This window comes from Micromesistius poutassou (genome assembly GCF_964030765.1).
Source record: "Micromesistius poutassou genome assembly, chromosome: 6".
Classification (NCBI taxonomy): domain Eukaryota; kingdom Metazoa; phylum Chordata; class Actinopteri; order Gadiformes; family Gadidae; genus Micromesistius; species Micromesistius poutassou.
In genome coordinates this window covers 4,553,835-4,577,765 of record NC_140276.1, presented here as the reverse complement: position 1 = coordinate 4,577,765, position 23,931 = coordinate 4,553,835, and the positions used below count along the sequence as shown (strand labels likewise).

The 23,931-nt window shown below is 44.2% G+C and overlaps 3 protein-coding genes and 1 pseudogene across 4 annotated transcripts; 3 read left to right on the top strand and 1 right to left on the bottom strand.

Annotated features, from left to right (window-relative positions):
* Positions 1 to 274: 274 nt before the first annotated feature.
* LOC311344759 (transforming growth factor beta activator LRRC33-like) lies at positions 275 to 4,597 on the top strand (the record flags this gene model as incomplete). Its single annotated transcript, XM_084469105.1, has 4 exons — positions 275 to 371; positions 554 to 2,263; positions 4,007 to 4,139; positions 4,494 to 4,597. Exons 1-4 carry the CDS (start codon positions 282 to 284, stop codon positions 4,595 to 4,597), a joined length of 2,037 nt encoding a protein of 678 aa, XP_084325231.1. The 5' UTR covers positions 275 to 281.
* A 5,128-nt stretch (positions 4,598 to 9,725) lies between these two features.
* Positions 9,726 to 10,594, top strand: LOC311344940 (gap junction beta-1 protein-like). The gene has a single exon (XM_084469288.1). The coding sequence runs from the start codon at positions 9,738 to 9,740 to the stop codon at positions 10,563 to 10,565; it is 828 nt and encodes a 275-aa protein (XP_084325414.1). The 5' UTR covers positions 9,726 to 9,737; the 3' UTR covers positions 10,566 to 10,594.
* An 850-nt stretch (positions 10,595 to 11,444) lies between these two features.
* On the top strand, positions 11,445 to 14,709 carry LOC311344939 (gap junction Cx32.2 protein pseudogene; annotated as a pseudogene). Its single transcript, XR_014684139.1, has 2 exons — positions 11,445 to 12,534; positions 13,568 to 14,709. The product of XR_014684139.1 is annotated as a gap junction Cx32.2 protein pseudogene (transcript).
* A 2,295-nt stretch (positions 14,710 to 17,004) lies between these two features.
* Positions 17,005 to 18,499, bottom strand: vma21 (vacuolar ATPase assembly factor VMA21). Its single transcript, XM_084469823.1, has 3 exons — positions 18,337 to 18,499; positions 17,998 to 18,107; positions 17,005 to 17,743 (listed from the first exon to the last, which is right to left on the bottom strand). Exons 1-3 carry the CDS (start codon positions 18,396 to 18,398, stop codon positions 17,601 to 17,603), a joined length of 315 nt encoding a protein of 104 aa, XP_084325949.1. The 5' UTR covers positions 18,399 to 18,499; the 3' UTR covers positions 17,005 to 17,600.
* Positions 18,500 to 23,931: the final 5,432 nt, after the last annotated feature.

Sequence of the window (23,931 nt, the reverse complement as noted above, 5' to 3'; positions counted from 1 at the left end):
TCCACAAAGACTGTTGTCCACAGCTGTGTTCTTTTCATGGTGTACATCTATAAATAAGTGTGTGTGTGTGTGTGTGTGTGTGTGTGTGTGTGTGTGTGTGTGTGTGTGTGTGTGTGTGTGTGTGTGTGTGTGCGTGCGTGCGTGCGTGCGTGTATGTGTGTGCAGGCGTGCATGCGTGTGCGGGTGCGTTTGAGTGTGCGTGTGCATGTGTGTGTTTGTGGATGTTCAGCCAGACAGCAGAAGTACTGGTACAGTAAAACAACAGCTGCAGGGAAGCAATAATGCTCAGACATATGCTCTCCGAGTTCTTGCTACTATGGTCCTTTGGCCAAGCCGTCCATGGGATTTCTGTGTTATATCACAATGAAAAGGTAGGCGCAGGCTGAAAACTCTCTCTGACTTAAAACACTGTCTCATTTTTAGTTTTTCAGTGATAATATATTCTTGTGTCGTCGTCCACCTGTGAAGTTATGGTTTGTATTGGTTCAGTAGCCTCGGATGATTATACAGATTCCTCATTTGATGTTCTGCAACTATTAATTCCTCTTTATAGGGGCAGCCATGGAACAGGCAGGGCAGCCATACTGCTCCTCTGGAAATGGATATGAAGTTGAGAAGATTGGACCTGTCCAAAAGCTTCATCAGACAGTTGCACACACTTGGTCTGCCACACCTGCAACAACTTGACTTGAGTTACAACCAGCTGGATCTCATCGCTGAAGAGGCCTTCATAAACCTGGCCCAACTTGAAGCACTGAATCTGTCCAGAAACGCTCTGTACAACAACGTTGGCAGGAACGGCAGAGCCCTCCGATCCGTTGGCGGGCTGAGGCGTTTGGACATATCTCTGAACAACTTGAACGACGAGGCGGTGGAACTCTACCTCCAAAACAAATTCTCCTTGATTCATCTTGACCTTACTGGCAACGGTATCACGGCACTCATGCACAACACGTTCAAAGAATGCCAAGGACTAAAGATCATTATCGCGGCCAATAATCTGATAAGAGACATAGAACCGGGAACATTTGAACCGCTTATGCGATTAGAGACACTCGACTTGTCCCAAAATAATTTGGCACATATCTGTGATTTTCAATTACATCAAGTGAACTACTTGAATCTCAGTCAAAATTCAATAGAGTTCTTCATGACACGGCAAGACGAAAAGTTATTCAGACTAGAAATCCTAGACTTGAGTGACAATAAACTATTTTATTTCCCCATTGTTCCAAAGTTCATCCATTTGAGATATCTTTATTTACAAAATAACATGATTGGTGCTTTGAATTCAGAGGCAACAATGATCTCAGAGGCCAGATCTGTTTATAAAGAGATTGTTATCGGGAAAGCCAATACAGAGTATCACGAGATATTCTCTAACTGGAGAATAATGCCATTGATTTACATTGACCTGAGCAGCAACCATTTCAGGTCTGTACCCTTTGAAACGTTAAGCCTTCTCACCTCTTTAGAAACCCTAAACTTTAGTAGGAATTGTCTGCAAAATATTGAACTTAATATTACAAAGCCTGGCCAATTGGGATATAATTACCAGCGATTATTCCCATCCCTGAGGCATCTAGACTTGCAGAAGAATAGCCTAAGATACATTACCCCACTCTTTTTCAAGGCCTCACCAAAACTTGAGACATTAAACTTACAAGCAAACGCAGTGAAACCATGTCCACCTGGAAATGGGTTGGGACGGAACATGTCTTGTGTTGCCTTCAGACAAATAAAGACTCTTAAGCACCTGAACCTGGAGGACAATGGCATACAGGTGCTCTATGCAAACACTTTCGAGAAAACATCTTTGGCTCACCTCAACCTCGCCGGTAACCGTCACCTGGTCCTGGATGAGGGTGCGCTGCATGGTGTGCAGGGAAGTCTTCAATCCCTGAGTCTCAGCGAGAACAATGTTTCCAGCCTTGACTTTTCCTGGCCCTGTATGCCAGCATTGTCTCAACTCAACCTCTCAAACAACCATCTGGATGGCGTCCCTGCTAGTCTGAGTTGTTCTCCTCTGAGGGTACTGGACTTGAGCAACAATGCCTTGGTGTCTTTGAACCACTCTCTGATCAGAGCCATGTCGTCGCACCTTAGCACTGTGTACATCAGAGGGAATCGCTTCGACTGTTGCAATGCATCGTGGGTGACCGTTTTGAATGAGTCACGGGTGAATGTACCTGACTTTAGTCAAGCAAAGTGCGCTGTGCAGGGCGAGAGGGTTTTTCTAGCCGCCTATATGGACAGTCCTTCGGTATACTGCTTGTTTCAAACCACGGTGCCAGTACTCACAGTCGGCCAGCGACTTATCATCTTCATATTTGTGATGACAATCGTTTCCATGTTGTTTGTTTTCACTCGAATTTGGTGGACTTGACAGGAACCTGCATAGTTATTAGTCATCCTAACATTATTATTATTATGTGTTATTTATCATTATGTAATTTGTAAGGATATCAGTATTTATATAATAGTTACAGTAAATACTAAATGTCGTGGTTAATATATTAAATATATTAAAGTATATTGAAGAAACTGAGTCACCCAGGACAGACATGTCATCGGTACTAGGAGACCGCTGAGATGTGTGAAAAGTCTAAAACCATGTATGCCTGTGTTGCTCAGCATATTTATCTCATGGTCGTTTTATTTCCAATAAAAGTACAAATAAATTGTCCCCTATCTACTCACATGTACATGTTGGTAATATGACTGTGACATAAATATACAGACACATAATAAAATATTTATATTTAATGTAATTAATAGAATAGAAGAAAAGAGGGTTCAGGCCTGTGTCTTCTACAGTGCAAGTGTCAGAGGAGGTGGACTCACTGTGCATGGATGTATTTTTTTCCCTTGCCCCACCCTCGATGTTGACTGGATCAAGTAGCAGCTTGACAAGTTCAAGCAGAGAGCACTCAAGAAAGGAATACTGTGCATATAGTATTAGCTGTAACCGCGCAGGAATGCATTGTAGCGAATCGCATGCCCTCCGTTTCCTCTACTTTCTTTTGTGTGTATTCGTGTGTTATTGTGTTTGGCTTTCCTTACTCGGTCACTGGCTGCTTCATCATCATCATATCAAACCCCGTTGGCATTCAGCACTTGTATTTGATATCATGCAATGGACGACTCACGTCTGTTTTGTCAGACACATAACGGCCAGTGAGCACAATATAACACAATTAAAGCCCATATTTCATTTCATTTTTTGTATTATTTCAATCGATTTTGTCTTATGTTGCAATTATGCTATAGTGCTGTCATTTAATTGCAGAACTATAACCTACCTGGTGCGATTTGAAACACAATACCCACAGTCGAAATGATAATGGATTCACCTTGTATAAAGGACCCTGCACCATTTAGTCACAGTGTACGTGTTTCTGTTCACAGGAACATTCCTTCCATCAACACACTGTAGATACACGTAGTAGGCCTAAATATTATTGTCTGACTCATTTTGAGGAATCTCATTATGTCAAAGGTTGTCTGCCTGCAGTCCGTGCAGTGGCTTGTCATTGTTATTCATTCAGCTTGAAATTAGTATCTAACCAGATTTGTTTTCTTAAGAAGTTTTCATTGACGTATCCTCCCAAGTTATAACAAATCGTTTACCTGAGTAAGCATGCAGTAAATCGATCAATCTCCTCTACCTGCTTGACGTGGAACCTTCTTACTGATGGGCCAGTCCCCCCATCCCACTGTCACCTGCCAGTGACGTCATTCAATGGGCTCCACTGAAAGGGGACTTGATTGTCAAACATGACGCCAAACGTGCAGCTGATTTACAAGCTCCTCGAATTGGAAAACGCCCGAAAAACACTTGACGGAGGACTGCGCAGCTTCACTAACCGGGTGTGTTTAGAAAAACATTTTTTGTGAATTAATCAAATCGAAGCCACTTTTCAGCCATGCGCCAACCCTGACGAGCTGCCTGTTTAGCTAGCATGTATTATTAGTAAGGTTGATGATGTGTGACTTCCCCACACAGGCCAACGAAGAGGTACAACGATTCTTGAACGGGTCCTATTCGACCAATCAGTACGATGAACTATCGAGGATCTTGGACGCCAAGTGCCGAACTTTAAACAATCTCCTCACTGCTTTACAAGACGCCACACGTGGTAAGTGTTGTGACCTGCATATGCTTGTCTCACTTAAATTAAATTGGACTAGCTGATGTTTTGTCTCCCATATAGGCTAGACCAAATACATATATTTATATATTCTTATGCTGCAGATCAACAATTCTGTGTCGAGGCCCCTGCAGACAACGGAGACATAACAAACCAGCTATATCTATTTCCAGACAAAGTCGTTTTGACAACAGATGTTCTTAAGTTTGGTCCCATTTTACACAATGTCCTTTTGGCGAGCTCCATAACCGAGACGATCCAGGTGCTTGGAGCAACGCTCTCTCTTCAACGTCTAAAGCAGCTCTTAGATCCTAAAGCCGTCAACGATGACGTGTTCCATAGCATCAAGCCCAGCCAAAACACTGATGCTGGACCTGCCCATCACTCTTCTGATTTTGAAATTGAAGGCAATGAGCTTGTTGTGTTTAAGGAGAATCCCCAAGTGAGCGTAGAGGGTGAGTCTCCTCTAATTAGCCAATGTCAAAAGGGTTCTCCGGAGATATTTCCAACAAAACCAGTGTCCCAGAAAACCTGCGATCCTCAGCCGACAGATATTCTGATGAACGCACAACTCCCCTTCTGGGAACTTGAACACGACATCCCGGTGCAACACCAGAAACAAACAGCTGATCAGCTATTGGGCTTCCTGCGAACAAACACAGAAAAATGTGACGCAAAGCAGGACACTTTGACCTGGTTAAGACGCCATTTCCATCTCGGCGAGAGTCGTCCGTCGACAGCACCATCACAGATAGCGCAACAGAGTAGCTTTGACGACGATGGTGGTGGTAGTAGAAGGGTGACCGACGACACCAGGAGCATCGAATCGTCACCGAAGCCGACGGTGGCGGCTGAGGTGGAGGGCCGAGCCCCGGTGTTCAGGGTGAAGCGTGTGGAGTCGGGGGGGAATCTGATCTACTCCTGCATGATCCTCACCAAGACGGAACTGTGGGACATGGGAGAAGTGGTCACACCACTAGGCCCTCTGGAACAAGTGGAAGCCCAGCAACAACAGCGAAACCAAGGGGCGGACGGTCACCGCAAGGCCCCTGCTGCTGAGGAACCGGTGGAGAAACCACCAAGTCCCCAGTGTACAAACACCACATGTGGTTTCATGTCAGCCAAGTCCCCACTCCCGAACCGACACACCAGCATCCCCAAGTTTGTGATCGTTGCGTTCAAGGAGAGTGAGGTTGTGGTTTCCCACGTGGTGACCCCTGGACACTTCTACATCCAGCATCCAGACGTGATGGCCAAGGAGCAGGCCCTGGTCAAAGGGTGAGTCGTCCCCTTCATGTTACCCTGCTTATTGTTTTCCCCCCCCTTTTTCTGCTTGTCTACAAATCCTCCCAGTGTCACCGACAAGCACTGGCACATCTGTCCCTGATTTGATCCACGTTAAACTAGCGTGCATGTAAACACATAAGCAGGCTTTTCTTTTCCTCCGTTGAAAGCAGCTGGAAAGGCCGCTCGTTTGCAGAGGAAAACAGCATTCCAGACATCGGGACCCTTGTGATGGCTTTCTTCTCGGAGCAGAAGCAGTGGTGCAGGGCCCGGGTCCTGAGGATATGTGGCGTCAGCGGAGGTGAGGCCCCGCCTGCTGTAGCGCCCTCTCACCCCTAGGTGGTAGCATGCCACTTTGCATTGCCTCCAACTGGAGAGGAGGCCCGCTGCCGCTACCTGTTCTGTCTGTCCCAATACAAAGTGGAAGCGTCTGCCAAAAAATAAATATAAATGATATTCTGTCGGGTTCCTTGTGTTTACCCCCCCCCCCCACCCCATGTTCAGACCATCAGCACGGTGAGGCCGCCGGTGGCAGTGTGACCAACGTCAGTGTGGAGGTGCTCAGGCTGGACCACGGAGACAAGGCCAGCGTCTCCCTGCGCAACGTGGGCCACCTGACACCGGACATGGCGGCCCTGCCCCTACAGGCCTTACAGGTCTCGCTGGCCGGCGTGAGTCACCCACCGCCCGTTCACTGGAAGCTGGCGTCGCGCGTGTCGCGGCTTTTGATCACAGCGCTGCGGAAATGTATTTATAACGAGGCAGTGTAGTTCAGAGCTTAGGGTGTTTTTCACTTGCAGCACAAATCCTGAGAACCTCTGTGTTTCGAACGGGAACGTCGGCAGAGTCCCTGTAGCTAGTTGCGGACTGCTAACCTGCTCCCCTTTGTGTCATGTATATAAACAAATAACCGACTTTTTATATGCATGACCTAAAAAATGATGACCAAGTTGTTCCTGATTAAAAACGTCTGCTGAAGGACTGAATGGTAGATGGTAGAACTGTGCATGGTGGCGAGGAGGACGGGTGGAGGAAAGGGTTAAACGTATCGTGTTGTACCGCAGGCTCATGGAGCGATTCCTGGATGTAATTGTCCTCTCCCCCCCCCCCCCCCCTTGTATCCCTGGGATCCGTCCCGGTCTTATCTCGGCTTCCCCGTGACGGGCCTGAATGCATTATCACACTGCATGGCGTGTGCCTGGTCTGCATCCCCCCCCCCACCCCCGCAGGTGTCCCCGGTGGACGGGGGCCCCTGGACGGAGGAGGGCGTGTCCTGGTTCAGGGCCATGGTGGAGAACCGAACGCTGTACGCCCGGCTGTTCCCGGTCGGCCTCACCGTCACCGTGCAGCTCTTCCTGGAGAGAGGCACAATGGGCGCCATGAGGTACCTTCTTTGGGCAGGCCGTCATCTCCCCAGGGAATAAAACATCGAAAAGATAAAGAGCATTGAAGTTCTCCCGGGTCAAAGGTTGATTGATGACTATAGAGAGATATATAGGAATGCATAGCTTGCATCGTGATTTAATGGTCATCCTTTCTAATGATTACTGCGATTAAACTGTTTTTGAGTGGGGCTGAAAGTTATTGCCACTGCAGAAAGTTTGATTGATTGTCATCAGTATTGTGGCAGTGTACAAGAAACCCACCTGAATAAAGCCGTAGCTAACATACATACTTGTTTTTGAAGCTTAGTAAAAAAAACAGATATAGAATAATATTGATATGAAATATTAATATGATGGTCTTTTGTTTCAGGAGAGGAGCGTCAGTCTCTTTGAGGTTAGCACAGAATGGACATGCGAAACACAGCCAAATGAAAGCCTTTGGCGCAGTCAAACAAGGTTAGTAGCATGTACAATGATCCCAACCGTGTCTAGATGGCAGTAGTGTCCCTGTATCCCTTCTGCACATGCACACACGATAATCCCCAACGTTTTGTTTATTTTCTGTTCTTAGGCAATTTTCATCTTCAGAAGAAAAAGCAGGAAGCCGACTGGCAGAAATACCTAATTTCATGCTACACAGAAAATGTTCTGAAAAAAACTTGGTTGAGACGGCTTTAATTCAGATAAAAGTTAGTTTTTGTTATTATTTTGTTGGTGGTTGGTTTGTGATTTTTTTTGTTGGTATTAAACCCACAATCTTCCTTTACTTTGTACGGTCTTCACTTTGTAAATGCAATACTATGATTGCATAGGTTTTAAGTGTTACTTAAAAAAAATGTTTTCTTTCATAGTGGCACAATACTGAATATATTGCCTTACAACAGAAAGCTGGCTACTCAATTGGACTCATAACAAATGCCTGTATAGTGATATGTAATCATTATAAGCTTAATAGTCCAATGAAATTGTGTTTGCAAAACTGCTCCATCATCACATTTCTCTCCCAGCATTAAATAGGTCACGTGTATACTGGATTATTGTTCTGTACATGTTTACGCAAACACTGATATTTCATTCAAAAATGACTGCCAACAGACGCCCCCCTGTGCCAATTTATCCAAAGTGACGCAGAAACGCTTGTGGCACTGCAAGCTACTGCAGATCATCTGATAGCGCACAACAAACCCATGCTTTGTATGTCTGTGATGCATGGGCCTCTCCACCGGTGCTGTATTGCTGTGTTCATCGTTCGTACGATATGAGCATAAGCATCTATACAAGATGACAGCTTCTGCCAGCCCTGTCAGATCTTGTGATGACAAAACAAACAATAACATCTGTCCAACCATGTGGCCTTGTAGAAGCTGCCCAAGTGATGTAAAAAAAAAAAAAAAAAACATATTTGTCGATATGAATCTATTGGATAAATGTCTCGTATCAGCCACACGTACTTGGCCCAAATATGCTGACCAAAAAATTGTAAAGAGTGAATTACAAAAAAAAAATAACCAAAATAAAAATTGTTTTGCATCTTCACTGTCTATCTTCCTTTCATAACAATCCGACTTGTCGTCCATCTTGAGGCATACTCGCAAAACCCCTGAGCTGGCCCGTCTTCTCTCTCTTCTAACAGCGTCTCTGCCTAGGCACCCTTTATGTCTTGGGCCGGCCAAACACAATAAATAATGTGTCAGCCTTGGCCCTGTTGTGTCCACACAGATTCTTTCTTTTGCTTGGGGTGGGCGGAAATCGAGGCGTTTGATCCGAATTCTAAAGAGTCTTGTTGCAGCTCAATAATGGACGCCATTGTATGTAAATGGTTTATATAAGAGCATATGACTGCCATGGTGCAGGGCAGTGGCAAGTGCTGAGGGAATGATTAGCATTTTCCAAACGCCTGGTGTTAACTATCCAGCCGTTTGGGTTGTGAAAAGCACAATATTGTATTTAATTTTTAACCACGTTTGTACACATTTTTGTGTACCACCACAGCTGAAGGTAAAGCCCCACATTCCAACCTTTTATTCAATTCTATTTTTTTACTAACATTAACCAGGCTGAAGTCTGGTCAAGCTGTTCTGCATTTTATGATTGTCATTTTCTGAATAAAACAACATTTTGGTATAGAAATGTTTGTTGCATAATTTATATCTGCAACTGCAACATTCCTAGTGACAATATTAGTGTGAGTGTGCCTGCGGGGAAAAAAACACTTCCTCCTACTGAGGTGGCTGCATTGGCCGTTCCTTGGCCACATTTCTGTTGCATTCTCTGGCAGCCCTAGATGCCGCTGAACTGGAGGTCAGGTTGGAAGTTACAGTATTAATACAAGGTTCGCCAACCACGTGATATTGTGAATGATCTGCAATTGGCTTCTATTTCTTGCGTCTTGTGACGACGGTCGTGGTAGGCTGTGGCGATGGCTCTTATACACCCAACAAACCACTTGGCGATCCTCTTCCGTTTTTGGCTTAATACTGTGACCAAATCTAACCACATGTCCAGGCTACACCTGAAGATGTTAGTATCGGGACCGGGCACTGCTTGTGCTGCTCACACCATCGGCTGCGCCTGGTAAATCTGATTAAAACTGCCTCTGCCAACAGATAACTGTATGGAATATGTATTTAGTAAAAAAAAAAAAAAAAAAGGGTTGGGCCAGAACATTTGCCCAACGTTTAACTTGTCAATCATAACTGAGAAAAGGAATTTTACAAGCGATAAGCTTGATTGTTAATTTATTTGAGCTAACTTTTATTTTGGTTTGCTTGCATTATTTTTTAATGTCAAAAAATGTGTTTCGTTCTCCTGATGGAGCTCATTGCGTTTGACCTTTGCCCCACTACCCTCCACACCCCCCCACCCCACCCCACCCCACCCCCCACCCCCCTCCTCCATCGCAGACCTGGAATCGAAGATGAACTGGGGGTCCTTTTATGCCGTGATCAGCGGCGTAAACAGGCATTCGACGGGCATCGGGCGCATATGGCTCTCGGTCATATTCATCTTCCGCATCCTGGTGCTGGTGGTGGCGGCTGAGAGCGTGTGGGGCGACGAGAAGTCGGGCTTCACCTGCAACACGCAGCAGCCCGGCTGCAACAGCGTGTGCTACGACCAGTTCTTCCCCATCTCCCACATCCGCCTGTGGGCCCTGCAGCTCATCCTGGTGTCCACGCCCGCGCTGCTGGTGGCCATGCACGTGGCCCACCGGCGGCACATCGACAAGAAGATCCTGAAGCGCTCGGGCCGCGGCAGCCCCAAGGAGCTGGAGCACGCCAAGAGCCAGAAGTTCCAGATCGTGGGCGGGCTGTGGTGGACGTACATGGTGAGCATCGTGTTCCGCATCGCCCTGGAGGTGGTCTTCCTCTACATCTTCTATCGGATCTACCCCGACTTTAAGATGGTGCGCCTGGTCAAGTGCGACTCCTTCCCCTGCCCCAACACCGTGGACTGCTTCGTGTCGCGGCCCACCGAGAAGACCATCTTCACCGTGTTCATGCTGGCCGTGTCGGGCGTCTGCGTGCTGCTCAACCTGGCCGAGGTGGTGTACCTGGTGGGGAAGGCCTGCCAGCGCTGCACGCGGGACCCGGAGGAAGACACCAAGGTGGCTTGGATTGGCCAGAAGATGTCCACGTACAGGCAGAACGAGATCAATCAGCTCATAGCCGGCCAGTCGATCAAGCCCAAGTTCCCTGTGACTAGAAAGGGTTCGGCCGAGAAGGGCGACCGGTGCTCTGCTTTCTGAGGTTGAGATGAACGCAGCACGGAAGCTACATGTACTGTATATCTGGGTGTTCGTAGTGTACTCGTTGATGCTATTTATTATGCGGCGTATGGTTTTAGTGAGGTGATTTATCAGTATTTTGTGTTTTTTTGTGTGTCAGGGGAGAAAAGCTATTATTTACTAGAAGTAATGATAAGCTTTATATTGATTGAAAATATATGTGATTAACGTCTCAAAGGGATCCCCAGTCAAAGCCATATAAAAGTAAAGGGACTTGGTTTCATGCACATGATAAAGCCATGTTGTATTATACTTTTGGGTTAACAAGTTCATTGTATCTGTGGAGGCCTCCTGAATCATAACCAGAGCATGCAGTTAAATGCTGTCCAGAAAAAACATATTTACATGTTTACATATAATTAGAACAAACTAGGATGATAGGGATATATACAGAAGCGTATTTATTGTGTAGTTTCTGTCAAATGTTTTCCAACTGAATGTGTTAATATGCCACATCAAAAGTGTCTATTACGGTCTGATGGGAGATGTCTTGGAAACCTTGTATAAACCAGTTCCTTTCCATCCCAAGAAATGGATCCATTGTTAGAAACGCCACATCATACTGAATAGACAAAATAAGAGTGTATTCTTCTCTGTTCTTTGATTGGCCTGTTTGACAAGTCCTAGCCAAGATGGCTGGCAATTCTTGTTATTTTTCTTTGGGGTGGTTTTTGAATCTCACGACCGGCGGCTTTTGAGATGGTATTTTTTATTAGATATGAATGTTATTAAAATGTAATTTAATTACCTTGAAATTCTTGAAATTACGATGTCAGATACTGTGGCATGTCCGAGGCCACAGTATCTGACATTATAATTTGTTACTAGTTCAACGTTTATGCAACATATTAGTATTGCTTCGGCTTCATTGTGTATTTCCTTTTCAGTGGCCTCAGTTCAGTGGCCTCACTGTCCTGCTATATTAGTGTTTTTCTCTCTTGTTTCCTGTAATGTACTTTTTTACATCTTATAATAGCCTCCTGCTAGAAAGCCAATAACACACTTGTACCCCTTATTTATTAAGCAAATAGCCGTGTATTTAATGTGTGTTAAACATGAAAATGCCATTTCCTCAATTTTGTCTACCAGTGTGGGTGTGTGTGCATACGTGTGCCTCTATGTGGGTATCAAGTGCAAGGGGCCCAGCAATGTTGAAACAATAGATGGGTTAAAGCTGTGTGTATGTAAAGTCAATACAATGTCTGAAAGCATCGACAAGACATTTAACCCACATTAACTTTGTAATGTATGTCACCTTGCATCATACACAGTATTTGAAACCTCTTCTGGGACAGTTCACTGCCCGCCATTGGACTTGCTCTGCATTCTATCCCTGTGATTTGTAGCTTGCGGACGCAAATGGCTGCTCATCTCACAAGTCATGCCCCCTGTGATAGGAGAGACTTTTGGGGCTAAATTAAGACCACGGTAGCACTTGTGGCCAGACAGACTTAGAACATGTACTCATTGGCCAGCTGCCCTGTCGCTCAGCCTAACAAGAGAGGAGACCATCGATAATAGTTTACGGTAGAGAGTGTGTCCAGAGCCAAATTTAACCCTGGGAGGGAGGGCGGCTTGGACCTGCCTGTGAGTGTGTCCAACAAGTGAGCCTTTGCTGTTAGCTAGCGCAACTGAGACCCCTGGATCCCCTGCTAAACCCCCCCCCCGCCCCCCAACCAAGGCCTGGAAACGGGGGTCAGTCGGTTGTTCTGGCTGTGGCACGGAACGGGTCTGTGGACTGGGAGCTCGGAGTTCCCTATACTTTTCCTGTCTATTCAAGGACATTGCCGACTGGGAAGGGGCCAACAGTCGGCCTTGGACGGGCCCTGGCAAGCGGAGAGACGGGGAGGGGAGCATCCCTTGTGCTCCACCGCCGCCGCCGCCACCGCCACCACCACCACCACCACAAAGGGATGTAAACACTGACAAGGTGGGTTGCACGCTAACAGTATCATCAAAATAATTATAGATTTACATGTGCAATCCACTGTGGAATATACAAACGGTTCACTATCACAATGTGCCGGAGCAGAGAGTTAGGCTTGTTGTGGCCAAGGTCTCCAGTGTGCAACTTCAAACTACCTTGTGTGGGAAGGCCCTTTTAACCGGGCTGTTCAATTGTTCATTGTATTAGGTCTTCTACCACATCAGGACTATTGTATACGTTTTGAAATTAAACACATGAATCTGTATGGTGGGCTTACAGACATTCTTTTCTTTGTTTGATGTAAAAGAACCCTATAGCCAAAAGACAAGTACAGAAATACGCTGTGAATAAAGTTTTGTACATACCCAAGGAGCACATAAGCATGCATAAGTAAACACTATGTTATGACTGCCATCTGGCAATTGTGTACAGAAAGCAGAATCAAAGCATACTGCCAAGAGCTCAACTTGAATTTTCCCAGCTGACAATGTGCAGTATACCCCGTCGAAGCATGGGGTGTTTAAAAGGCATAATACATTCTCAGAGTCTCACTTGACAAATTCTAATTCCCATTTCTGCCCCATCTGTTGGGGCTTTAATTTCATGTTGGGTGGATCGTGTTACTTGCGGCTCCCGGCATGAAGGGTCTTGTTTTACTGCCGGTGACTGGAAGTTGCCATCTCCCTGTCCACGCTACCCAAATATATACCTTCGACAAGTAAACTCAGCCCTGCCCAAGTGACTGTGCAGAGGGGACTACCTGACAACCGTTGGAATCCAAGAGTTGGCAAGGCGAGCTTGAGTTTAACAAACATGATCAAACAAGAAACACACATTTACGATAGCAGCTTTGGAAACACGAGTAATTAGAAGGAGAAAAATTCACTTGGCACGTCTTTCCACAACGTTGTTCTTCTTTGGAAGTGATGACGACCTCACGGTTGGTTCTTTGAAAGAAAAGTCGGAAAGAATCTGAATATTTTTGTTTAATATTCGCTCACGACTGCCGTCCTACGATTCCCTTTTGACCCTGCAGACCTGACCTCACATCGTCATGGGGGACTGGAACCTGCTCGGGAAGCTCCTGGAGAACGCCCAGGAGCACTCCACCGTGGTGGGCAAAGTGTGGCTCACCGTCCTCTTCATCTTCCGCATCCTCATCCTCAGCGCCGCCACCGAGAAGGTGTGGGGCGACGAGCAGTCGGGCTTCACCTGCGACACCAAGCAGCCCGGCTGCGAGAACGTCTGCTACGACGTCACCTTCCCCATATCCCACGTGCGCTTCTGGGTGCTGCAGATCATCTTCGTGTCCACGCCCACGCTCATCTACCTGGGCCACATCCTGCACCTGGTGCGCATGGAGGAGAAGCACCAGCAGAGGGACAAGCTGAAGGAGCTGGGCCCGCACGGGGAGAAGCAGGGCCTCATGGAGGCGGCCAAGCCCAAAAAGCTGGTGAGGGACGACCGGGGCCGCGTGCGCCTGCAGGGGGAGCTGCTGCGCACCTACGTGTTCAACATCATCTTCAAGACCCTGTTTGAGGTGGCCTTCATCGTGGCACAGTACCTGCTGTACGGCTTCGAGCTGAGGCCCATGTACACGTGCGACAGACACCCCTGCCCCAACACGGTCAACTGCTACATCTCCCGTCCCACCGAGAAGACCATCTTCATCATCTTCATGCTGGGCGTGGCCAGCGTGTCGCTGCTCCTCAACCTGGTGGAGATCTACCACCTGGGCTTCACCAAGTGCCGCCAAGGCATCAGCTACCGGAGGGGGCTGCTGGCCGCCGCCGCCGCCGCCGCGGAGGCCAGCTCCAAGGAGCCGAGCGAAGCGGCGGTGCCCTTCGCGCCCACCTACGACGACTACTTCCACGGGCACCACCAGGTTTCGCCCGCGTACCCGCCGGTGCCCGGCTACAACATGTCGCCGCTGTCGGAGGAGACGGACTCCCCCTTCCAGCCGTACCACAGCAAGGCCGCCTACAAACAGAACAAAGACAACCTGGCGGTGGAGAGGAGCGGCAGCAGCAGCAAGCCCGAGGAATGCGACCCGAGAGGTAAGAGTACGGGCGCGGGTTCGGCGCCAGGGTCCCCGGGCCTGTCGAGGTCCGCCGGCGGGGGTCGTCATGGCAAGCACAGCAACAACAAGACTAGAATAGACGATCTGAAGGTCTGAGGAGGGAGAGTGTGTGTTTCTCCGAGGGGTCTTACATTTCTGGGGCGGGGGGGGGGGGGGGTGTGACCCTTTTACCTTTCACTTGAAGACTGTCAACGTTTGAAAGGCGTACACTCAGTAAATGCAGTGGTGAAGCGACCACATTTGAAAACGGACATGTTTATTATGTATTTTTGTGCCTTAATATGAATATGTATTGGCATTCATGCGCTACTGCAGCTCATTCTTCTTGTTTCACTGGCTGCTCAAAATATCACACATTAGGTATGAACTGATGGTTAGAAAGCAGGCAAGTCGAATAAGGACGGATGAATAATTCTGCATTGTGCCAAGAAATCTTTGATATGATTTGTTTAAGCATTCTCATCGTACTCCATTTAGTAAAACTACCATCAACTCTGATCTTACAGAAACAACATTCGAATATACATCAGATAGATGTTGCTGTCATTGTATTCATGTAATTTATGTTTTACCATTTTAACAATAAATAAATAAATGTGACATAATAACATAAGAAATATGTTATATAATAATGTTGTATAATGTCAAGATGTTTGTTAAAGGTTTACTTATGTATAGTCCTCTCTATTTCCAGAAACACAGTTATTCTATATGAAGCTCTTGACCTTTTAAGTATTCAGAGAGCACAAGTTAAAGTAAATTTCCTAAATCATTTGAGGCTTATTGTGCCTGGTAAGACTTGACAGTGAACTGAGTTCTACAATGCCTGATTATTGGATGAACTATGAACCGATGATTATTTATTAGACTTGGTCCAAGTCATATTGGAAAAAACATTAGTTAGAACATTTTAACTATTATGTTTAATTTATGTTTTATCTGCTTTTGGTTTTCAGAAAAAAAGTTGTTTGGTTTTTGTCAGTACAAATAAATGTCACCCAAACTGGAATATGTGTTTGTTTGTTTGATAAATGTAATTTCTTGTTTGGGTATTGAACGCCAGTATTTATTTAATTTTGTTTGGGAAAAAAAAGCTTAAAACCTCCTTTGAATAAAATATAAAATTAGAATACTTGGTCAAATGGACAAAACATAAAATAAAATGACAACATTTTCCAATTGTATTCAAACTGCACTGAATAAAAGATTCTATACCTAATGTTGTGCGGTCTTACATAGCACACATATCTTGTTCCTGTTCTGGCCAGGAAGAGATGGGCACACATGGTATGAACGTCTAGATATGACAGAGATGGGGTGTCATGTCTAGGAAGCTGTCTCTCTGTTTAGACTGGTATGTGGACAATTTCCTGTAGCTTCTTCATGGTGTCACGGAAAGATCACAGTATCCATTTTCAAATTAATAACCTTATCGTGGACTTGTGTTTCACATTAGTATGGAAATAAAGTCTTAAACTTTTACATGCATCTCACAAAACACAGCACGTCTCTGTTACAAAGTTGTCAGATCTCAAATAATACTTTCTAAAAACCTGGCTGGGGAGTTTAAAAGAGAGTGCGATGTTAATACAAAAAATATAATACTATGTCATGTATTCACACTCTATAGTAGTTAAAGTGGCCTATAGCCTAGTATTTATATTGGGCGAATTTAAGAAAGTAGGCCTTGTTGAATGGGTGTTCCTGACAAGAGATAAAGCAAATACTGCAAATGTAATCAAGTCTGTCCGACTCCACTGTCAAAACCATGCACTGCACTGAAATACTAAATGAAATATAGACAGAAATACTATGTGAAATAGACAGAAATACTATGTGAAATATAGACAGAAATACTATGTGAAATATAGACAGAAATACTATGTGAAATATAGGCAGTCCCACAAAAAAATGACCCAGGAGGAACTAAAATAAATCAACAGCTACTCATGCTTACATCTTAATCCGTATGATCTCGGTTTTCACTAGTTCACTCACTTTGTCTTAAGAAAGTGTGGTAACTGCATACCTCTGTGCTTGAGTCATCCCCCTCCTCGATATGGGGGGAAAAAACTTTAACAAAATAAAATAAAAGAATCTCAGGGTAGGTTTGTGAGTCATGATACTATCCTCTGGCATGTGGCACATCGCCTCCCTCCTTCAGTGGAATGCCTTCATGCTAGGAACAGCCCTACTGTTTGCTGCCATCATGTGACAACAATCACTCTCTACAGCCATAAGCATTGTGTGTGTATTTATGAAATAAGCACATTCGGACTCGAATAGATACTCCTGAATCTATGTGAATTGACAGCTTTTGTGGTAATGAACAAAATGAAGAGGAAAAAAGAGAATTGAATTGAGAATTGAAATAACAATAGTTTAACATTAGATGGCTTTGTGTCTTTATTTTATTCAAAATAGATCCAATCAACTGTGCATACATATACCACTAAACAAACAACAGGACATTTACAAAACATAATTTCAACTTTTCCACAACCATTTTACACTCCACAAACCACTTAATCTCCAAAAAGAAAAAAGGAAAACTAATTGATACAACAAAAAAAAGATAATTTAATGAAAAACATGGAAGACGACAAACTAAAGCTGAAGACCGGTTCACAAGCTCCAAGGGATTATACTCCAACAGTAGCATTAAGCTAAAGGTTGCACATTGCAACAACCAAAAACAAGTATAAAAACGAGATCTGTTCAACAAGAACCACCATTGCATTTTGAATAAACACAATGGCAAACATTGACGGACTGGTATAGCCATTGCTGGGAAAGACACACACCATAATAACCTTTCCCACAAGTCTTGGAAAAATTACAGTGTGCGTTAAACTCCAAGAGCCGACCAGATCTTCCACACCATGGGGCTGATAAACAGTGCAATGGCTAGGGCTGGAAACCGTAGCCTAGCGAGGGCCGTGTATCTGTGGCCCTCGGCCATCCCTTGTGAATTTTGCAGCTGGTGCCTCTAGTCGTGTTTGCCTTTACCTTTGGGGGTGCCGCCTTCATTCCAGGCCACATAAACAAACAGAGCCAAAACCACGTGGACTGCAAGCACCGCGACGATGGCAGCGTAGAAGTAGCTGTCAGAGCTGGACATCTTCATGGAACCTGGACAGAGGAAGCAATGAGGGTAAACAATAGTAATATTAAAGTAAAACATATGTACATGTTTTTTTGTTTTGCAGTAGCATAAAAAAAGCTCAATCCACAGTTAATGTCTTAATAACATGGGAGGACAAACAATAGTAATATTAAAGTAAAACAAATATACATGTTGGGTTGTTTTTTTTGCAGTAGCATAAAAAAAACATCTCAATCCACAGTTAATGTCTTAATAATATGGGAGGACAAACTCCTCTTACCCTCAAAAACGTACGCCTTGGAAGCAAAGTACAATCCTATGGGCAGGGTGACCATGAGGAAGGTGAAGAACAGAAGCGTCTTCAGGGCAGACACCAGGGAGCTCTCGTTCCTGCAGAGAACAGGTTCAAAGGCACATCACTAACAACGCTATGGACAATAAACGCATTGTATTATGCTATAGTTGCATGAAATCATAACCATAACAAAGTAAAAGGCAGAAAGACGGACCAACCACGAAACATGATGTGCATTATGGGGTTTGTGCCATGCAAGTTATTCAGCAAATGTTATGTATGGAAATACTAAGGGTAATATCTTATCGATAATAGATCCCTTACCCCCTGAACTCGGGCACTGGTGCTGCCGCAGCGTTGAGCGACGTTCTAGTGGAAGCGTCCATTGCTTTGCCAGGAGTAGTTAGATGTTTTCACGGATAAATAGTGTAAATATACGGTATAATGACAGCATCAAATAAACGCTAACGGTGCGTAGTGGCTTTACTTCCTCATTTGATCACGTGACCGACGGCCCTGGTCACGTGGACACCAAAAGGGCCTCTAAAAGCACGAGACGAATGCTCGATCGCCACCTTCTGTTTGGGAGAGTAATGGACTGCACAATCGACATACTATTATTATTCAAAATAATATTTAATATATTAGAACAGACTTTCTTTTATGCATATATCTAGTATTTAAAAAAAAAATCTTTATCGTAAGTAGTAATTTGTATTTTGAGTTTTCCATTGGTTTTCCCTTTGAACAATAGTGGCATAGTGTGCCATTAGGCTACTTAATAATGTAGGCCAAATACCCTCTGCTATTCTTATTTAATTACTGATATGACAGAGATCCATTCAGGCCATTTTGCGAGTATAAACGTATGAGATGTTTATCATGCTGTGCTGGCTGTGTTTCTGCCAGTTGAAATGTCTTGGCCCTTTCCGCTCTAGTTGGCTTTTAACTGGTCCAATCCCACACACAGCAGGTTTTCCAACCCATTTCTTATGAAGAGACTCCAGTAAAAATAGCAAAAATCAATAGGAAAGTTACGTGTGCTCAAGTTGTCGTTTTGCACCCTGCACAAAGTTGCCACATTGTCAAAATACCTACGAAGAGGTGGCGCTTTGTTTACGTGAATCGTTTCTGCTTACATCTTGCAGTGAAGAATTCCAACTATGCAGACTGTCCGATAAGTACGAAAAGTAAAAATAGAGTTACAAAAATATATGACAGCATTGATGACGAGCATGATACAAGGCATATACACAATAATGTTTAAACATTTAGATTATATGACAATGGTGTTTTCTTGAAGGTTTCCTTAAACTGTCCTGGGTAAAATTGACGCATAGGCCTTTATTTAAATAATCTACAGAATGATTGTTTGTTGTTCCAGACAAAAATAGTTTAGATGTATTGTATTGGTTGTGATTTTTGGTTGTGAACTTAAGAACAGTAATCAAATTGCCAAGCCATACATGCTGAATATAAAACCATAATCAGGAAATCTAAGAAAGGATTGTCTAATCAGCCATAAGTCAATGGTTTTTATTTACCCACAAGATAACATTTACCCTAAATGAACATTAATCAAACAAAATATAATACATTTAGTTATTTTATTGTTTCCTAAAATAATAATTAATTTTTCAATCTATTCTGAAATTTAATTAAAGACCGCTTTCAGTTAAACAAACAAAAATATATTAAAATCAATTTGGAGCAACCCTGGCTCCTTGTAGCACACAACTAAACCTTGCTCAAAAATAGAAAGCTTCCAAAAACGACATGTTGACTTTCTGCATGTTTCTGGACCCAACTGTCTCTTTAGGACCATCTCTATACAAACCCGGTCTCTCCTGGGTGCTGCTCTCCGGTCGGACCCGATCTGCATTCTCATGGCATTTTCTGTCGGACTTCCGTTCATCCATGCTATTCCCTATAGAACCTCCAACCCTGTGCTTTGCAAAACACTTTTTCACCGCTTTCATCATATCAGCTCTTTTGTGGGGTTCAAGATCCTGTTACGAACAATGAATAGAAGCATTCTACACAAGGTATCTTGGACTAAGATAAGAATCGTTAGTTCCATTCATCTGTTCTTGACATGGGCTTGATTTTGTCCCCACTGTCCAAATACACGGGAGAGAGGGAGTGATATGCCAAGCAGATTTTGCAAAACAAACAGGGAACTTATCCGTAATCCCTCCCCCCCCCCCCCCCCCCTTAACAATCCTCCTGTCCTAGAATGAGGTCTGCTTTAAGCCTACGCAATCAGCATTCCCACATCCTCTATCCTGAAATGGCAAAGGAACAACAACAACAACAATAGCTTCCTGATGGCTGTTGTGACCCCTGGCCAAATGAGACATGGAGTAGAGCCCATGACACGCATGAGGAAACACAGGCTCTTCTGAAAGTCACTGCAAGTCACTCCTGAAAGTCACTGCACCAATGATCCACTACGGCAAATAACTGGCCGCGTCTCTGGCGCGTCTCAGTCCCCACAGCCACACAGCCTTCCGATGTACAACTCAGTGATGTGTGCAGGACGTGTCAAGCAGCAGGAAGCCCATATAATTGGGGACACGCATGTGTCGCGGTTCCGCGTTATTGTGGCAAATAGTTTTGAACATCCACTATACGACGGGCGATACGTGGAATGGGAACTCGTTAATTGTGGCCTGTTCTCTGACGTTCAGCGAGCTGATGAACCGATGTCTGAGTGTCATTCCCAAAGAGTTGTGGATGCGACTTCATTTTGCGACTTCTACATGTTTACAATAATCAATAATCATCGTCATTGACGTCCAGAAGTCTTCTGTTCCGGACCCCTTTCTTCTTTTCATAGTCCAGAGACCCCTAATCTGAGCGCTGAGGTAACACCCACCCCGTGTACCATCCATGTAGCCAAACAAACGTGTCACCCAGCTCCTAAGGGCTTGCTCCCTGACAGGAAGTAGCTGAACGTATGCTGGTGGCGTGTCAATTGACAAGTGATGGAAATATAGTCTGTCCACTGAGGATGTGATATTATAAGACACTTTGGGGAAACACGTCCACAGCTGAATAAGCTTATGCGTTTCAGGCCTTGTGCATCCCCTTAGACGCAGGCCCCTCATGAATGCACTGTCCCTTGTGTGTATTTCTATGACTGACATGACTGATTTATGGCTTGCCACCAGAGGCATTGTTAAGCACCCGCCCTCCTTACCAAAAACTACAAAATTAAACATTTCATAAAACATATTTTCCACATCAAAAAAGGGACAGATCTCTCTTTTGGTGCAAAATGTGAAATAAAAGACAATGAAACTCTAGTAAAAAAAAAATAGCAGTTATTCATTTGAGCGTGAGGATCACCTTGAACAGAGTGTGAACCCATGACGGGACAGGGATTGCGTTTTCACATATTTGTTTTTGTTGTTAAGCCCAAAGTGTGAATTTGATATAATATTTGTAGCACATGGATCACAAATGTAGCCTGGCTGCATTATTTTGCTTCCTACAAGGTAGGCATTAGACTCAACAGTTTTTTCGGGGCCTAAATTATTTACCAACACGGCCATTTGCTTTGGGCTTCGTGCCCTCATGCACGACAAAGGGGTTGGAGATGCTTTGTTTATATTTATCTGCAATTCTCTTTCCCAGGCTTGGCTGTTTATAGACCATATTGAGCTTAAACATGTCAGCAATATACTTACAAAAGCAACCAATACACAGTGGAAAAAGGGCTGAATATATAGCCCAGAATGTAAGAAGAAATACACAGAGGAAACACACTGATATCTAACTAACTCAGGGTTTTGTCTTTTGATTTGCTTCATATCGAGGCTTGGGTGACATGTCCCATGTCTGTCGTGAAATCACATCAACGACTCCTGATGTGTATCGCGTTCCTCTGGCTTTTCTATTGCACCAGCCAGGCTTTGTTTGCGTTGTCGTTCTGGTCTGTATCTTTGGTTTTAATCCCTTATACGAAATACGAATTGAACGGAAAACCATGCAATCCCAAGGGGGATTTGCTGTGCTCATATACTGCCGAACAAAACCACTACTCAACCCATGCGACACAAAATATACAGTGTATCATCATCGTGTCACGCAGCAGTCGGTACAGACGGTGACCGGGGGGAGAAATATGTAGAACAGGAAACAACCCAGGAAAAACAAGGAACGCTTTATTGAATGGATAAAGAAAGCCATACTGTAATTTATTTATACATTTTTATTTGAGGAATTCAGCAGATGCTTTTATCCAAAGCGACATACACCCATTCATACACCCATTCACACACAGACAGTGGTGTCAAGAGCAGTTAGGGTTAGGTGTCTTTCTCTTCCCTACTGGGCTTCTCACGCCCCAGGACAAAATTAGTTGTTGAGTATCCAGTTTAATGTGGAGTTGAAGCAAGGTTTGAAGCATGCAGAGCATGTGGTGAACACTGACATGCCAGAGCTCTCAGTCGAGTGTGAGGGGTGATGTCTGGATTAACCGGTTGGCCCTGATAATTGAATGCAAGTGCGCACTCTCACCCAGTCTAGGGATGCGGGCAAATAGGCTTTTTTGCTTATAGGTCCCTAGCGGGGTGAAATTAGCCAGAAGTAAGTGGCAGCCATGATAAGAGTTGTTTGAATTATCTAAATGCTAAGGAATTGTGCTTCAATGCTTCCTTTCTTATTACCTTTAGCACAGGGTACACTGGATCATCTATTACGAAGGTAATGGGAGATAATGACATCCCAGAATTTCTTGTGGCAGCAGCATTTAAAGTTACACAGTATTGAGCAGTTCAGCAATCAACATGATGACATCCGCCGATGCATGCTCACGGTGGTTGTTTCCTTCCAAGTCCTTATGAAATCTCAACCATATCTTTCCTTGACCTCATGACGTTTTCCAGGGAGGTCAAGGGAAAGTGGTTATGAGGGGAAAAATTGATTATCTTTTGGGCTATTTTGTCAGAGTCCAAGGGGAAGTAAATAACATTATTATTCACAGTGGTTTCAAGGCAGAGGAAGGAACAGATAGTTTGTCTTACTGTGCTACTGAGTTTCCAAGTTTCTGTTTAGAAATAAAAATATTTGTTGTGGTCATCACAATCAACCCTGTTGTGTTTGTTGAAAGGAAGTTTGCTAGACCAAGTCTAAAGGATTTAAAAAATATATATTCTTATTCACACTGGTTACAAGGTAGAGGAAGGACTAGATCGTTCCAACTGAATAACAGAGAAGCCGCCTGTTGTCTGTTAATACAATAAGATATTTGTGGGAAGTATTTAGTCACTGTACTCAATGGGGCATTTAGTAAAAGAATAGGGACAAGTTCAGACAAGGTCCCCTACATGTACTTTTATGTGCATGGGTTTATAATCATTTATTTGAAAATTATTTTCTTCTTGTTGTTCCCCAGTTTATGCCCACATTTTGGCCCACAATTTTGCATCAGATTTTCTGCCGTAAAAAATGAAAATGTAACATGCAGCAATTTCAGCCATCCCTCATCATCTTCAGACTTGAAATGAGTTTGCGAGACATATGAATTGACAGAGCTGGTTTGAAATGCTCTGAGGGTGAACATGCATTTATAGGCCTATATCATTTGTAAACAATATGGGGTGATATATACTTAAAAACGCAAACAGGCCTGTAACTTTATTAAGGTGTGCTGCTCCATTGGCAGCACAATGGTTGACACGAAACATGGGCTGCAGCCACAACGGTACATTATTAGTTGATACCTCATTGATTTCTCATCTTCTGCTCAGGTTTGCTTGCAGGCAGTCTCAATGGGACTTTTGCTTCATCTGTTTGTGTAACTTGCTTCCCTGCCAACCATAATGTATTACTTAAGGACCTAAACAACGGTGGTTAGATTTTTTTGAATGCCATTCATAAAGCTGGAAGTCCAGTTGGGACATCACTTTTCAA

Bases quoted from the DNA above. Each gene is read 5' to 3' on its own strand.
- LOC311344940 (XM_084469288.1), top strand. From the start codon at position 9,738: ATGAACTGGGGGTCCTTTTATGCCGTGATCAGCGGCGTAAACAGGCAT.
- vma21 (XM_084469823.1), bottom strand. From the start codon at position 18,398: ATGGACGCTTCCACTAGAACGTCGCTCAACGCTGCGGCAGCACCAGTG. The intron at 18,108-18,336 runs GTAAGGGATCTA...TGTTCTCTGCAG, and splicing joins CCAGTGCCCGAGTTCAGGGG to GAACGAGAGCTCCCTGGTGT. The intron at 17,744-17,997 runs GTAAGAGGAGTT...TCCTCTGTCCAG, and splicing joins CAAGGCGTACGTTTTTGAGG to GTTCCATGAAGATGTCCAGC.